This window comes from Chelonoidis abingdonii, chromosome 9, assembly GCF_003597395.2.
Source record: "Chelonoidis abingdonii isolate Lonesome George chromosome 9, CheloAbing_2.0, whole genome shotgun sequence".
Taxonomy (NCBI): domain Eukaryota; kingdom Metazoa; phylum Chordata; order Testudines; family Testudinidae; genus Chelonoidis; species Chelonoidis abingdonii.
In genome coordinates, this window is record NC_133777.1 from 38,074,251 (window position 1) to 38,091,451 (window position 17,201).

Consider the following 17,201-nt stretch of genomic DNA (forward strand, 5'->3'; position numbering starts at 1 on the left):
CAGGGGCTGAAGCTGGGAACCTTTGCGCCCCCTGTCCCAAAGCTGGGAGCAGCACTGGGAGCCCCCACCACCACCCATACACAGCCCTAGCTACTCCCCTGCCTGCACCTTGGGCTACTCCTCTCACTTCACATAGCTCCTAGCTATCTCCTCCCTGCACCCTGAGTAGTTTTCAAACTTTTTGAACTGAGTCCCTCCCTGGACCCCACTGTGCAGAGCTGGCTTGAGGCGCACCAGCTCTTGCCCACCCCAAATAGAAGTAAAACTATGCTTTTGCTCAAGTGTCCCCCTTGGCCCCGAGTGGTCCCCCCGCCGCCGTTCCCACTGGGCCCTGGCATTTTTATAGCATGTTGAGGGGGGCCTCAGCAAGAAAAAGGTTGAGAACCCCGATATAGTGCGCTTCTGTGTTAAAGCACACTAGAGAGTTATCCTTGGGGACCCAGCCTACCCCTTAATGCCATAGCTCATGAAGCCGTACACAGGCACCCTGGACAGTAGTAAGGAGCAGTTCAACTATAGGCTGAGCAAGTACAGAATGGTGGTAGAATGTGCTTTTGGATGTTTGAAAGCGTGCTGGCGCTGTTTACTGACTCGGTTAGATCTCAGCACAACCAATATTCCAGTTGTAGTTGCTGTTCATTGTGTGTTCCACAATATCTGTGAGAGTAAGAAGGAGTCATTTATGGTGGGATGGGAGGTTGAGGCAACTCACCTGGCGGCCAATTTCACACAGCCAGACAACAGGGTGATTAGAAGAGCGCAGCAGGGTGCGCTGCGCATCAGAGAAGCTTTGAAAGCCAGTTTCATGACTGGCCAGGGTACAGTGTGACAGTTGTGTTTTGTTTCTCTTGAAGTTACCTGCCCCTATTGAGAGAAATCAGAAGGTAGACCCGAGGATGGGGGTGTATTGGGTAGGGGGGTGGAGGAGGAGGGAAGGACAAGTCTGGAAACCAAGTCAAAAGTTTGCCTATGCCAACTTTCTGCTGCTTGGGTGATCCTCTGGGGTTGAGTGTGTGGGTCCCTGTAGCCTCCCCCCTCGTGTTCTTGGGCGTCTGGGTGAGGAGGCTATTGAACTTGGGGAGGAGGGACAGCAGTTATACAGGGGCTGCAGCATCTTTCCCGCATTAGATCAGTGGTCTTGTGGCCTTTCCCGCATTAGATCTACCATACAGCGGAGCATGTCAGTTTGTTCCCCTATGAGCTTGATCATAGCATCCTGCCTGTTCTCATCGCACGTGTTCTTTCTACCTTTGTGTTCCTGTAATGCTTTACAGGACTCCACAATTGTCTGCCTCCACACATTCAGCTGGGCCCTGTCAGTGCAGGAGGACTGCATGAGCTCGGCGAACATGTCGTCCTGAGTTTGTTTTTTCCACCTTCTAATCTGAACCAGCCTCTGGGACGGAGTAGATAGGGGCCGCGTTGAAACATTTGCACCTGCAGGAGGAGAAAAAGGGAGGGTAGTATTTTAAAAGATACATTTCAGAGAACAAAGGGGACACTCTTTCTCAGTGAAACAGGCAATTCATAGTACACAGCACATGTTCTTTCTGTACAAGTTAGCATTTTGCCTTTTATACTGAAGTGTCTGCCACTTTGGTGTGAGTAAGCTATCAAAAACGGCCGGGCAACAGAATTCAGCTTGCAGGCAGCCATGGTAAGCCCTAGAGGCACGCAGAGTTTTGTTTTTTCAGCATTCGTTTCAATGCTTTCAAACACTGGGCCCCCTTTCCCATAGCAAGCAATGCCTAGTGGGTTTGCCATACAAAAGAAGGGCCTGCGGGCTCTCTGGGATGATCGCTTCACACAGCATCCCACCACATGCACACCTTGTGGCTCTGATGAGGCTCTGAACAGGGATGAGCCCTTTAAACTAAATGCAAACAGCCCAGCACGGCTGGGTTTCCCCTCCCCGCCTCCCACCACATGGCTCTGATTGGGCTCTCACTCACCAGAAGTACCTTCTCCAGGGTCGTGGTCCGGGAGCTCACCTTGGGAGTGCAGGGAGGCTATTGGCTCCACCGTTAAGCATAGTTCCTGGCTGGGGGGGAAATGGATTCCCCACTTGCCACCTGTGCACTGTCCTCCTCCTCCTCCTTTTCGTCTTCCAATAACTCATCCTCCTCACTCCGTGCAACTCCCCCCTTGCAGGTATCCACAGACAGTGGTGGAGTAGTGGTAGCATCACGCCCCATAACTGTATGCAGCTCATGGTAGAAGTGTAATGTATGGGGCTGTGACCCAGAGCGCCCGTTCACCTTGCTGGCTTTTTGGTACGCTCGCTGGAGCTCCTTGATTTTTGTATGACACTGCTCTGTGTCCCTGGAGTAGCCTCTTTTCATCATGGCCCTGGAGACTTTAGCATACGTATTTGCATTCCTTTTTTTGGAAAGTAGTTCTGCTATAACAGACTTGTCTCCCCAACATGCGATGAGATCCAGTACCTCCCATTCGGACCATGCTGGAGCTTGTCTGCGAATCCGGGACTGTGTGATCTCTTATGATGGTTGACTCTGCATGGTCGCCTGTGATGGTGGACTCTACTGGTGGTGACCAAACAGGAAATGAAATTCAAAAGTTGCTGGGGCTTTTCCTGCCCACCTGGCTATGCATCGGAGTTGAGAGTATTGTCCAGAGCAATCACAAGGGAGCATTCTGGGATAGCTCCCAGAGGCCAAGGTCAAATTGCGTCCACAATACCTTTAACCCGGGATTGCAATCTCGATTTAAGTGCTACTCCACTTGCCTAGATGGAGTACAGAAATCAGATTAAAGAGCCCTTTAAATCGACAAAAACGGTTTGGTCATGTGGACAGAATCTCTTTTTTTTTTTTTTTTCAAATTAACTTGGCTAATTCCAAAATAACCGAGTAGTATAGACCAGGCCAAAGACTCTCCTGGAAATGCACGCTGCTGACTGACTTGTTGAAGAATGCAGACTTCACTATAAACTGCTGGGTGATGAGAATAGAAACTCCAGTAGTTCTTGTCTTTGGTTTTAGTGGAGCCTGCATTGTTGGCTCTTTGTCCTTTCTGCACCCCTTCCTCCTCCCCCTATCTCTCCATTCCTTGGAGTTTTATTTACCTTCCAAACCAGTAGAGGGCCTGCTTTGCATAAGTATGACTGTGGTCTTTGCTGCAGGACATCATTCCCTAGAATGCTGCTTATTGATTAGAGAGCTTTGCTGGCTGGCTGGGAGCAGTGCCATATGGTGACAAAAGCGCTGCAGCTGTCAGAGAGCCTTTGCACTGAAAGAGGGAAGTTTGTAAGCTGATCACATTTATCTCAGACACTCCAGGTATTTTCCTGCAACATGGCATGTCATTTTGCTGGGATTCTTGGCCAGCCATGTACAAGTACTGTTCCCATTTCCCTATAGCAGCTGGGTTCAGAACTGTTTTGGGAGCAGTCAGTTTGAACTATAAGCTGTCTTCACTGCAGTTGTATTTCATTCCATTCAAACCAGTTTCCAGAAATTTTCCTGAAGCATTTTGCAGTACGTTTGGCAGAGGTTCGATAATGGCCAATTACATTCAGAGAGCAGGGATTTTTTTTTTTTTTCAAGGTGTAGAAATTTGGGAATGACGTGCTATGCTATAAATAGGAGTGGATCAGAGTCGCTCAGAGCTCTGTTCAGGGGTCTGGAATGAACAAAACTTAAACCAGATGCTGAAAACTTTTCTTTCTGGCCTGGGGGCAGGGACGTTCTTGTCAGATTCCTGAGGTTTTGCCATTCACTGTTTGTTTTTTCTGGCTGTACAAACCCCACTTTTGAGACCGTACCTGGCATCCAATTCACTTCACATCCTTAAGATGACTGATTGGGCTGCCATCTTTAAGCAGATGAAAGGTATCACTTTTCTGTGTCAAAAGGGACACAGAGGAAACACCTCACCAGTAACTAAGACACATACTTGAGCCAATATCTTGCATGCACTTGAAGATATTTTGATCATCCATTGGAAATAAGCACTGATCTAAAAGAAATAATTGTGCATTGTCGGCATTAATTATGACATTTTGTTTTACTAGTTAAGAAGAAGCCCACACGGTGAGGAAATACTCCCCTCCCCACCCAGTTAGCTAGCAGACATCAAAGGGGGTGGATTTCAGTGAGATCCCTGCTCATATTATTCGGTTCCACCCAGATTCATTCTGCTGAAATTTGAGGGCTTGCACCCCAACTCCCCAGAAGATGTGCTCAGAGCATGTGAAATCAGACCCTATTCCACTTCTGGTTTTGCAAAGCATGTAGTGATTTGTTCTCGGTGATAGTAGATGACTCAAACCTCTCCTTTGGATGAAAATGCCACAGTAAAATGAGGTTAATTTTGGTTACAGTTCATGTGCCATCGTGCATAATCAGAGAGACTCAGAGACTTCTGTTGGAGTAACTTCACTTGACCCTTTGTAATGCAGCTGTTGATGCTGTGCTGTGGGAAGTTTGGGTTTGAAAAGTGACACCAAGCCCACTTTCTCACCGTTCTGATGTGATTAGCTTGCGCTTTGTTTCTGTGGAAGGTATGAAGGGAACAGAGTTCAAAAGCAGCAACTTAAAAGGGAAGCCCAGCGTGGGATGGTTCAGGGAAGCTCTTGCAAAGCAGAAAGTAAGAACTGGTGTATTCGCAGTGGACTGGACCTCTGTGTTATGGGTTGGCCATTTCTGAGTTGTGAGTTTTGCCATGCTGCCACAGAATTGCCCAAAGGAGCAGCAGAGAAAACTAAAGCTGAATCAAAACAAACCAGAGCCCATTCTTACTGCTAATGTCCAAGGATCGGAGAGATGGATATGCAAGAACGGCCAGGAGTCAGTTATTTATTGTGATAAATGGGAGTGTAAATTCAGACTGAAATGGATTAAAATAACTCACAATAGACCAACAAACTTCATGCTACCAGAGGCCAGTGTTCAAAGCCTGGGCTACATGGCAGGTAACAGTCAGTGTAATAGCCAATTCCTGGCCCACCCAACACAAATGGCAGCCTCTTTGGGAGAAGCCAGGATGAGAGTGCTCTCTCACACATTCGTGCTCAGTTTTCCAGCGTGGATGCCAGAGTTCTACCAGCATACTCAGCAGTGGAGTTTTGCAGAGAGTAGCATTGGGCTAGTGAAGGTGACAAGGAGAATAAAGAAAAGTTTGTTCACGGTAGCACCCACAATGAGGATGGATGGTCTTATAGTCAGGGTACTGAACTGACTGAGGCTTGGGAGATCTGGGTTTAATTTACTGCCCTGTCATAGACTCCCTGCAGGACCTTGAGGATTAGCCTTCCTTTCTCCCACACTTGGTCTGTCTGATCTCTTTAGGGACAGGGACTGTTTTTCACTGAGTGTCTGTACAGCATCTACCACAGTGGGGCCCTCTTGGTCGGGGCCGGTAGGCACTGCTGTGGTGAGAGTATTCTGTTATGAGGGTATAGAGGTCAGTTGGTCTCTTAGTGCATTTTTGTGTCTGCCCTGCATTCTGCTAACATCTTGTTTGTAGCCACTGGGAAGTCATTTCTGCACCTTAGAACTGTGCATTTCCCAGATTCCCCTGTCCTGGCCCGGGGAAGGGGAACCAAAATCCACTCTTTCATTTTATTAGCTAAAGGTCCCCGATGATAGTGGTGTCTGATTTTGGGAATTTACTGGGACGCTCTGTGTCCTGTCTGCTGCAGAAATGCACGTGCCCTGGTACGTCAAGTTCTATCATTGTATTCCCTGCAGGATACTGGCATTGGAATGACCCAGGAGGAGCTTGTTTCTAATCTCGGCACCATTGCCCGATCTGGCTCGAAGGTAAGAGAGATGCCTCCTTTATGTTGTGTCCTCTTGACCATTTTCATCCCCCTGAGGCTCCTCCATCCTGCATCTCCTGAGGCCCTGTCATGAAGGGGACCCCTGTTGGGAGGTGAAACCAGCCCAAGGCTCCATTGTCGTTCCTGACCCCTGAAGTGTGTGGTCATTGGTACCAGGACAACACTAAAGAACCATTTTCCTCTCATTGGGGAGCAGGGTCCCATTAGCTGGGGATCCCTTATGTGTCCTGTATTTTGTATCTTTATATAGTCATGGTGCACTTAGCTGTGCCGCTTTGTAAAAGCAAACTTTTTCCCCCAAGGCATCGTGATCCAGATCCACAAGGTCTCTACCTACCTTCCTGTTCTCTAAGTGCTGACTGGGCCGCAAGTGGCAACATAGTTACTGGTGGGCCGGGGTGGACACAGTGTTTCCTGGTGCATGTATCAGCCGGGTTTTTCCATCTCTGAGATCCCCATTCAGTTCCTGCAACCGAGCAATCACACCCCATTCTCTTTCCTCTCTCCCACCTGTGCAGCAGGTACTGCCCTAGGCAATGCTCTCCTGTTCCAGAGCTGCAGTCTCTGCTCCTCCCGTACTATGCTGCTCTGTAGGAGCAAGTCACTGGAACTCCTTCCACTTGTGCTGTCCCCAGGAGGGTGAGCTCAGCCCCACAGAGTGCTGACTGCTGCAAAGCAGTTGAAGGGGAGGGATCCCCTTGGAGAGGAATGTTCTGGGATGCCAGGCTCACACTGAGCAAACATAGCAACAGGCTGAGTCAGGGAGCGTGGGGAGAGCAGCTATGGGGGTTTGGGAGGAGGTTGCAGCCTCCCAGCTGTAGCCTAGGGTCAGTGGACCTGCAGTCCAGTACCTGCTACTCGTCGTCCCTACAGGCATTTCTGGACGCACTGCAGAGCCAGGCAGAAGCCAGTAGTAAGATCATTGGCCAGTTTGGAGTGGGCTTCTACTCTGCCTTCATGGTGGCTGATAAAGTGGAGGTGTACTCGCAATCTACCGAGTCCGGGAGCCCAGGCTACCACTGGTCTTCAGATGGGTAAGAGTCTGCAAAACTGGAATTATTGGAGGCCAATGTATTAGAGAGAATGAGTGAGTGTTGTGACATTGTCTGTAGCTCCACCTGGGTGGGGACTGGAAGCTATGCAGGGAGGCGCAAGGTGAGGCAAGGCACTGGTCTTTTGCAGCTAGACACCTCGGTTAAAATCCTGCTTAGGTTACAAATGAAAGTCTTCATTACAGAACCACCACCTCATGTAACTCAGTAGCCTGGCTGTGCTGGCACAGAGCTCAGGTTTGAATAGCCAAGGCTACTATAAGGCAAGAGAATGGTGCATTAGGAGAGCTGTGTGGTGCCCCTCGCTGCAGCCTGAGCTGTCAACTCCTCGCTGCTATGGTCTTGTTAAACAAGAAAACCACACGTTAATTCAGTCCTGCTAAGTGTGCCCGATTGACAGCCCTAGAAACTGACTGCAGTTTGCCCACAGAGCAGGCATGGCACAAGAAGCATAAACTTCCCCGTCTCCAACCCACCAATGGGCCTCAGTCCTGTCTTGAAGGGGTGAGAAGGAAGTCCAGTCTCTGTGAGCTGGTCGTTTTGCTGAGAATGCTAACGAGGAGGCCTGTTGTGATGTGGGTTATAACATGAGCACACATCTTCTGTGAGCTGGACTTCCATATAGATCACCCACTCATTTCACACAGACCACAGAATGTCCATCAGATGGCAGAAGTTTTGAGCTATTGCAAACTTGGGCCAGATTTGGACCAGAGCCGTATATGTGAAAAGCACCACCTCCTATTAAAAGCCAGTGGGAGAAAGAATTTGCTGAATTTATAAATCCCTGAAAACTGTTTTACAATTGAAACTTCAGATCCTGTTGTGTTCCAGATAATAATCTGCTTTATTGTGCTAAATGTTACAGTCCTCCTGCTTGCAACCTGTCAGGGTCACTGGAGGATCACCTGCCATTCCTGCACCTTTCACAGTGTGGGTTTTCCACCCTTGAATCAGTGCTGCTCCCTAGGGTGTTTGACCCTCAGACAGATGGGGCAGTCAGTCTGAACTGGAAGGAGTGGAGATGACCACTGGTAGCAAAGGGGACCCTTTAGCTCAGTGCAGCAGCCTTTCATCAGAGGATGTCACCGCACTCCAGTGGAAATAATCATAGACTAGGACACACGTGCCGGACCAACAAAGAGCCATGCAGTCTGCTTGTCTGGAGCCTGGAGGGCCGCAAGTATCTGTATAAATGTAGAAGATTTCAGTTGCTACCATGGAGTTTTAGCCCAGGCAGACAACATCACCCAGTATGCAGTGCTGTTGTCTGTAGAGGCTGCTGGTATTGTGAAACATTGTCTGCTGGGACCTGTGGTCTCCCCAGGCTGCATCACCATATTATATATCTGGGTGACAACGTGTAAAACTCCACAGTGCCTAACTTCCATTGACTTCACTGGGAGCTGGGTGCTGTAGTGTCATTTGTGCTTTGAATATCGTCTCCTTAGTTAATGAAATGTTCCCTTTTCATTCTCCCTTGTTAATAAACATCCCCCAAGGAAAAGGTTTCTATGCGATGCTGTGTTTCTGTTCCTAGCTCGGGAATGTTTGAGATCGCCGAAGCCTCTGGCGTCAGACCTGGGACCAAAATAATTATCCATCTCAAAGAGGAGTGCAAAGAATTTGCGAATGAGGACCGTGTCAAAGGTGAGCAGGGTGGGGAAATGAAATGGTATTCTTTGGACTCCTGTAGCCCATTCCCCTTGAGGTTTGCTGTCCCCATCTCACAGAGGCCTAGAGAGGTGGTGACATGATGGCAGAGCTTAGATTAGACCCCAGTGTCCTAACTCCTAGGGTATGTCTACACTACGGGATTATTCCGATTTTACATAAACCGGTTTTGTAAAACAGATTGTATAAAGTCGCGTGCACGTGGCCACACTAAGCACATTAATTTGGCGGTGTGCATCCATGTACTGAGGCTAGCGTCAATTTCCGGAGCATTGCACTGTGGGTAGCTATCCCGTAGCTATCCCATAGTTCCTGCAGTTTCCCGCGCCCATTGGAATTCTGGGTTGAGATCCCAATGCAAAAACAGTGTCGCGGGTGATTCTGGGTAAATGTCATCACTCAATCCTTCATCCATGAAAGCAACGACAGACAATCATTTCGCTCCCTTTTTCCCTGGATTGCCCTGTCAGATGCCATAGCATGGCAACCATGGAGCCTGTTTTGCCTTGTCACTGTCACCGTATGTGTACTGGATGCTGCTGACAGATGCGATAACTGCAGTGCTACAGCACATTCATTTGCTTTGCAAGGTAGAGAGACGGTTACCATCTCTATTGCACTTAATCTGCCAGTGTAGTTCGTACGATGAGATCGATGGTTACATCATTTTGTACTGGTCTGCCGCTGTCAAGGGGCCGCTGGGCCCCAGCTGAGATCGGCGGGGCACACATGGACAAAATGGAATGACCCGAGTAAGTTTCTGCCTAGAAATACTAAGGCAAGTGGTACAGAGAACGAGAGCACAGCTGCTCTGGGCAGAGCCTCAGAGATCACAGAACTGAATGAGCTGCATCATTCTACGGGGCTGCCCCACTGCAACAACCCCACCCGTTGCTTCCCTCCCCCCCACCCTCCTGGGTTAACTGTGGCAGGTCCCCACCATCTTGTGTAATTGAAGTAATAAAGAATGCAGGAATGAAAGAAAACAACTGACTTTTTAGTGAGAGAAAATGAGAGGGAGGAAGCCTCCAGCTGCCTATGATAGCCAGGAGGACATTAAAGGATTGGCGGGGGAAGGAGCGCAGTCTCCCCACTGCTGTGATAGTCCAGCAGTACAGAATCTTCTTAGAATGGGGGGGGGGGGGCGGCGCAGGTGATGGAGCTCAGCCTCCGTGCTTGATGATGAGGACGGTTCCAAGCCGTTTTGTACCATTCTGCCAGGAATGACCGGGGAGTCATTCCCATTATTACCCAGAGCGCCCTGGCCAACCTCACTGAGGCCAGCAGGAGCACTCACTGGCTGATGATGACAATGGATGTTCAGTCATTATTGCAACCATCCGCCACCGGGAAGGGGGATGCTGGTGTTCAGCGCTGCAGCATCGCCATCTACAAGCAAGCCATGCCAGTAGACATAGGGTGACTTAGAAAAGGTGAGAAACATTTTTTTCCCTTTTCTTTCGGGTGGAGGGGAAGGATGCTAAATTGATGGACATATACCCTGAAACACCGCGGAAAATTGTTTTGACCGCTTCAGGCACTGGGAGCTCAGCCAAGAATGCAAATGCTTTCGGAGACTGCGGGGACTAGGGATACGCTGGAGTCCTCAGTAACCCCCTCCCTCCCTCCAGAGCGTACCATTTGAATTCTTTGCTTTCCGTTATGCTTGTCACACATGCACTGTGCTGAGTCCCTGCTGTGGACTCTGTATTCATAGCTTGGTAGATTTTTTTCAAATGCTTGGCATTTCATCTCTATAATGGAGCTCTGATAGAACAGATTTGTCTCCCCCTACAGCGATCAGATCCAGTGTCTCCCGTACAGTCCATGCTAGAGCTCTTTTTGGATTTGGGACTGCATCGCCGCCTGTGCTGATCAGAGCTCTACACTGGGCAAACAGGAAATGAAATTCAAAAGTTCGCGGGGCTTTTCCTGTCTACCTGGCCAGTGTATCCAAATTCAGATTGCTTTCCAGAGCGGTCACAATAGTGCACTGTGGGATACCGCCCGGAGGCCAATACCGTCGATTTGCTGCCACACTAACCCTAATCCGATATGGCAATACTGATGTCAGCGCTACTTCCCTAGTCGAGGAGGAGTACAGAAATCGGTTTAAAGAGCCCTTTATATCAATATAAAGGGCTTCGTTGTGTGGAAGGGTGCAGTGTTAAATCGGTTTAACGCCGCTAAATTCGGTTTAAACGCGTAGTGTAGACCAGGCCTAAGTCTCCTTCACTGGCTGGACACCCAGCCTTTGATGCTTAAACACTTGTAAATTGCCTGCCGGTTGACAGTGTTTCCCCACCCCTGCCCCACACACAGAGGATTGACATTTCATTGCCAGAGTCCTATGGGTCTACCCACTTTATATTCCTGCCCCTATCGATGCTGATTCTCTTGTGAAGATCGACTGGGCTTCTGGAGCCCTGTGGATCAGTGTAAAGGTTGCAGTGATGGGGTGAGGCACTGTGGGCTGGTCCCTTCTGTAGCTCTTCTACCACCGTGCTTTCTCTTTCTTTGAGCAATCCCAGGCAAACCCTAATCCTCCCAGGTTAGCCTGGAGCTGTGGAAAGTGTCATAACCAGTATTAGAAAGCTGGAAGGATCCCACACCTCAGACGTTCTCTCTTACTTGGGTGTTATTACAATGGGGTTGCTAATGTTTGTAATGTGTTCTGAGTTCCTCTGCTGAAGGGGCCTGGGAAGAGCAGAGGATGATGAGATTCTAAGGGTGAGCTTGGGCAGATGGGGTGAGTGCAGAGAATATCTGTCCTTTGCTCACCACAGGTGCTGCTCACCAAAGTAGAACATGTCTCATATTTATATAATCCAGAAGCAGCTTGCCAGCCCCAAAGGCCATTACTCCACCGCCTTCTACCTCTGTTCTAATTGAGGAATATACCGGGTGCTGCTAGTTTAACTCATTGACTTCTCCCAGAGAAATGGGAAAATCTGATTGAATTGGCATGGCTGCTTTTTGTATAGACATGTCTGGGAGCTTAGACCCCTTGTATTTTAACCCTGACTAAATTCCTTGTATTTCACAGGGTAGAGGAAAAACTGTTAAAAGAAACATTGAGATTTCAAAATGTAGTTAACAAATGAGAAGGTTATGGCAGGCTGCTAACCTTAACTTTGCCCACTTCTGCATAGGCATTGCAATTCGGTGCCTAATTACATAATTTCCTGCTGCTATTTCCATGGACCCCTGTCTGTTTTGTGTGCACGGTGAATGGTGTATTGTTTAAAATATTTTACCACACATGCACTTGTGTGAATTGCATTTTAAAATGGTTCTAACATGGCCAAATTTAAACCAGTTTTTCCTAGGATCCTGAAAGTCACCTCTCCTCCCTAGGAATCATATTCCTGCCAGTTTCCAACTCTCCACTTCACACTGCATAGATGCTAGAGCTGGGTTGTTTTTTGTTTTGTTTTGTTTTTTAAAGCAAGAATTCCATATCTAGTGGGAAAGTGTCCCCTTCCCTCTCTGCTCTCACATAGCTGAATAATTTTTGCTCAAACTTTTCAAAGAAACTCATTTACCTCTGGGCAGAAACCAAGCCTCTTAAATTCTATCCTGACAAGTAAAAGATTCAGAAGGTTGTGAGCCACGGTAAAAGCTGGGTAACCATGGAAACACTTGAACCCCCACTCTTTAACCGTGGGTGTCCCTATATTCTCCTTGTCCCATAATGTTTTGAGATCCTGTGTTGAGGAGTGTTAAGTATATGGTCACTACAGAATCAGCTGTGACATACCAAAGTTGTAACCATTGAAGTAAGAGAGAGAAAAGTCCTTTAACGTCATCCCCTCCTCTCCTGGGGCCAGTGCAGGATTATATGCTAGAGGTTTTTTTCTGGCATTTTGCTGAGTCTAATTTTATATGCCCTGACCAATCCACCGCTTCCTTCGAGAGAGGGTTCTACAGCTTGATGGCTCTCACCGATATTCAGCCAAAATGTTCCCTTCCTTCTGTCCCATTACTCCTACTTGTACCTCAGAGTGCTACATTAAATACTCCTCTCCCACTTTGGTATTCATGCAGTTCAAATGTTTGTAAACTGTTCTCACTGGCACTACCTCCAATCACCATCCCTTTGCTAAGCTAAACATTCAGTCTCTCTAGACCTCTAACATTCTTTGTTGCTCTTTTCTGAGCTCCTCCAGTCCATGAATTTTTTCTGATTAGCTGATGGGCTGTGGTAAAATGCTGTGGGGGGCAGGAGCAGTCTGCAGTGGAGAGCAGGGACACTTCAAAGGGGCTAATCTGTGCTGATATGACAGGTTCCCACAGCTCACCTTGGTCACAACAATATGGTGGTTGAAACTGATATGACCTGGGTTCTGGGTTTTTTTGTTGAAAATGTTTCTCTCTGTTCCAGATGTGGTGACAAAATACAGTAACTTCATCAGCTTTCCCCTCTTCCTCAACGGGAGACGCCTCAACACGTTACAGGTTAGACTGAGAGCCATGGGCAGGGCAGTGATTGAGGGGGAAACTTGTAACCCTGCAGTGGGCTCAGGAAATGAGTGAATGGGTCCAAAAAGGACCAAAGACTGTGAATGGATGAGGTGGTGGCAATTGTCCAGGGCAGGGGATCACAGAGCCTTTCTGAGGTGAGGAGTTATTCAGGATGAACATTCTTTCTGAAACCATTGACCTAGTGAGTTGAAATGTCTGGTTGTGGTGAAGCTGGTTGGATAGCTTCAGCCGTACACTCTTATACCTGACAGGGTCATAGTCTGATAAGTCAATAAAAGCTGCAGCTGTTTTAAGCTTCTGCTGGAGCTTGTATATGTGTAGACAGTGAAAGCACTTGGCCACAGCAGCTTTTCCCTGCACTGAGAAATGCCTGTTCTGGGGGATTGTGGTCTCCAGGATGGGGATCAGCCTCGCCAGGATCACCCACTCCAGTAATTTGTATCTTGTTCAGAGGAGAGATAGGGCAGTAGCTGTAGAGGTTGTTGGGCAGCTTTGCAGTTTTAAAATGGCAATGACTTCTGATCGTCTCCAAGTTATTGGGAGTTTGCTGGTGGTGATGACTTTCATCAATAGTGCTGCCATCCAGTCGCACCCTCTTGGCCCATATAGTTAAGGAAATCTGGATGGATGCTGCCTGTGCCAGCTGCTTTGGTAGCAGAGAAGAGAGCTTCGATCTCTGCTCTTGTGAAGGTTTGACAGTGACTTGATGGAGGGGCACTTAGTGCACAGCCCTGCAGAGACCTGGGCTTGGCGGGGCTGCAGCTGGGGTCGTGTGCCCCCCTTGTGGCTTCCAAGGGTCGTATGCCCCCTCCCACTGTCGCCGAGGCTTGGCGGGGGCTGCAGTCAAGCCATGTGCTCCTGTCCTGCAGGTGAGCCAGCTCTGGAACAAGGGCTGTGTCGTATTGCTCCCCCGTCCCGCCCCCTCTGGAGTTGGGGCTGTGCCCCCTGCCATGGTGGGGTGCTTGGCCTGTAAGTGTCTCCTCCCCGCTACCTAGCCCTGCCCCTGGTTATTTTTAGTAAGGTAATGGACAAGTCACAGGAATTTTTGTTTTTTGCCCATGATCTGTTTGTGACTTTTACTAAAAATAACCATGAAAAAATCTTAGCCTTAAGTATGATATGCTGTTTGGGCACAAGTGAAGACCTGCTGACTTTTTAATGGACTGCAGTCTGAACTCTGGGGAGCAGCACAAAACTCTGGTCCTAGCAACAGGTGCTGTAAAGCATCTGAACTGCCCACTGAATCCCAGTTACTCCCTGGATCCTGGAAACCCTCCAATACTTTTGTAACTTCTGGTCTTGTTAAGGGGCTGTTTAGGAATGACCCTTTTAAAAAAGGATACTTGCTCAGCATATTGCCTGAGCTGCAAGAACAGTGGGCCTATTGGGCTTACTATTAAAAGGCAGAAGGTATGACTTGGGGGCGTGTGTGTGTGTGTGTGTGTGTGTGTGAGAGAGAGAGAGAGAGAGAGAGACCAGATGGGTGGGGATTTGAAGCCTCCCTCCTCCCCCACAGGCACTCTGGATGATGGACTCCAAGGAAATTGGTGAATGGCAGCACGAGGAGTTCTACCGTTTCATAGCCCAGGCTTACGACAAGCCTCGCTACACCCTGCACTACAAGACAGATGCCCCCCTCAATATCCGCAGTATTTTTTATGTGCCTGAGATGGTGAGGCTCTGGCATTCTCTTGGGGGTGTGGGAAATCCTCAGTGAAGGGAAGGATCACAGAATAGACATCCTTTCCAACTTGAAGAGCTGCAGCCTTATGTGCCCAGCACCGCAAAATTGCTTTTGGAGTAGCCAAAAGGGAATTCCCAGTGCCTAAAGAGATGGAACCATCTCTCCAGTGAGGGTAGTGTGCCACAGGATAATTGGGGTGCATTGAACTGTGTCTATTTGTCATGAGCAGAATCTGGCTCAGGTGGGAGAAACCCTCACAGAGCAAGATTCACATGCTCCTGTAGTTCCATTCTGGTGAAGAGGATAAAAATGTGATTTGCTCTGATCTCCTCAGACCTGTGAAACCCATAGTGAACATCAGCAGAGTGTGGGGCTTTTATATGAGCCCCACTTGGGGCCCCAAGCAATGCCCCATGGGTTTTGATGGTGTAACTTCTTCTCTTGCTTCTGCAGAAACCATCCATGTTTGACGTCAGCAGGGAGCTGGGCTCCAGTGTTGCCCTTTACAGCCGCAAAATCCTCATCCAAACCAAAGCTGCTGACATCCTGCCAAAATGGCTGCGTTTCCTCAGAGGTAAGCTGGTCAGGGAGCGAGCAGGAGAGTGCATGGTCTGCAGCATCACCTTCCTTGAGTGTCACTTAGGGCAGTTGACGCAGATTTCTGAAGGCAGCCAAGATGGTGACATGAGACATCTGCTGGAGATTTGTGGGAAGGGAAGATTTAGCAAAGGGCTTAGTCCTCTGAGTCCAGTTGTATCCTAGTCTTGAGTCACTTCATTGCCAGTGTTTGTTCCAGGTGTTGTCGATAGTGAGGACATTCCCCTGAATCTCAGCAGGGAGCTGCTGCAGGAGAGCACCCTCATCAGGTGAGCAGACAGAGAGGCTGGTTCCCAGGGGATTATGATGAGCGCTAACTCGTCTCTGGATGGGTGGTGATAAGCTATAGGATGTCATTTCAGATCAAGACCTAGCAGGTGAGCCGTGCAGTTCCCATTAACAAGTGTTTCTGTATATAATCTGATACTATGTAGCCTGAGAAGCTCCAAACGCTCTCATCCACGAGATGTTTCTCAACTAGACATGGTAGAGAGAGTGTTAACTTGCTCTGCACCATCCAGCTTCTTCTTTGAGTAGTGTCCCTGTGAGTGCTTCACTTCTGGTGTGCCTGCGCCTTTGAGCGAAGATTTTGGTAGCAGTGCTTGTTCAGCCCATGCATGCGCCCCGCTTATCCTCATGCCCTGCACCAAGGACATATAGGGCTGTGCAGACAAACCACCCTCAGTTCCTTGTCACCCACAAAGTTCCACAAGGGAAACTGAGGCAGAGTAGAAGGAAGGCAGGTAATGGAACACTCACAGGGACATACATTGTGAAGAGCTCCAGTTTTTTGATTGGGTCCCATGTGTATTCCCCTATAGGGTATGCATGTGCCCAGAAATGGAGAATTTTGCAAGCACCGTCTTTTGATCTGCACGTGCACCCTGGCTCATCTCATGCCCCTGACTGAGCAGTTAAAGGACGGTGCAGACTGACCACCTCTTCAGTTCCTTCTCACTGCGTCGTTGTATGTGTCAGAACCTCCAGTGTCCAAAACTTTGGCTTTCTCATTTCTCTGTGACTATATTTAGCTATCTGTAAAGAGTTTTTATCATTCAAGTGTTTTCAGGTTTTTATCTGATAGTTATAGTGTTTTGTAATTAGTCTTCCTGGCCTGGAAAGCCACTCCTCTTTCACCCCTTATTCTGTACCCTGTTTTGATACTGGGCTCTGCCCACTACTCCAGGCTTCAAAATTTGTGCTTTCTTCCCACAAACCCTTCTGGTCAACTATGATCACCAATGCTGCTTGCACTCTCAAGGAAGCCTACATTGCAGCAAGTTGTAGTATCTGCTGCTCATTCTTCAGCCGTACTCAGGAAGGGTGGGAACTTCACCTTCAGCTCCACCTAATGAAAAAGGGCATGATGCCGCAATCGGACCTTGGCCAGAGGACTTCCCTCCCTCCACTGTACACTGGCCTGACTCAACAAGGAGTGTGTCTCCCACCATGAGGTCCAACTTGGGAGCAAAAGAATCGAGCCCCACAGATTCCTCGGCGGAATCTTGTCAGGAGAGCAGAGAGCATTCTCATAAGTTTGAGGCTAAGACTTGAAAAAGTTGGATTCAGCCCTGCCTAAACTCAACAAGTCTAGAAGTTTAGTTGAAGAGAACCTAGGATGTCCCAAGTCCTCAGAAGCATGACAAGAAAGCCCACACAAGTTTGGTGGCACTAGTGCCTCTGGTACCTCACAAACAGAAACCTCAGGATCCACCAGCACTGACGAAGACCGATCATTGGGAGCATCAGTTACCCATGGTGCAGTCTTTGTCTTCAGTGGCTGTGGCACTGACTGTCTCTGCCGCAGCTCTGGTGGACTGGACCCCTCTAGCTCTGGGAAGAACCAAGACCTAGGCTCCTCTTGTGGACATCGTCGCTGCCCCATACCCAAAGTTTCCCTCTCCTT

General features: G+C 48.6%; 1 protein-coding gene across 1 annotated transcript in view; it reads left to right on the top strand.

Annotated features, from left to right (window-relative positions):
- Nucleotides 1–17,201, top strand: part of TRAP1 (TNF receptor associated protein 1) — a 64,411-nt gene that overhangs the window by 28,707 nt on the left and 18,503 nt on the right. The window contains exons 5-11 of the mRNA XM_032781644.2: nt 5,712–5,783; nt 6,677–6,837; nt 8,396–8,505; nt 12,914–12,987; nt 14,531–14,686; nt 15,152–15,272; nt 15,495–15,564. Of these exons, the coding sequence (XP_032637535.1) occupies nt 5,712–5,783; nt 6,677–6,837; nt 8,396–8,505; nt 12,914–12,987; nt 14,531–14,686; nt 15,152–15,272; nt 15,495–15,564 (764 nt within the window). The remainder of the gene's footprint in view (nt 1–5,711; nt 5,784–6,676; nt 6,838–8,395; nt 8,506–12,913; nt 12,988–14,530; nt 14,687–15,151; nt 15,273–15,494; nt 15,565–17,201) is intronic.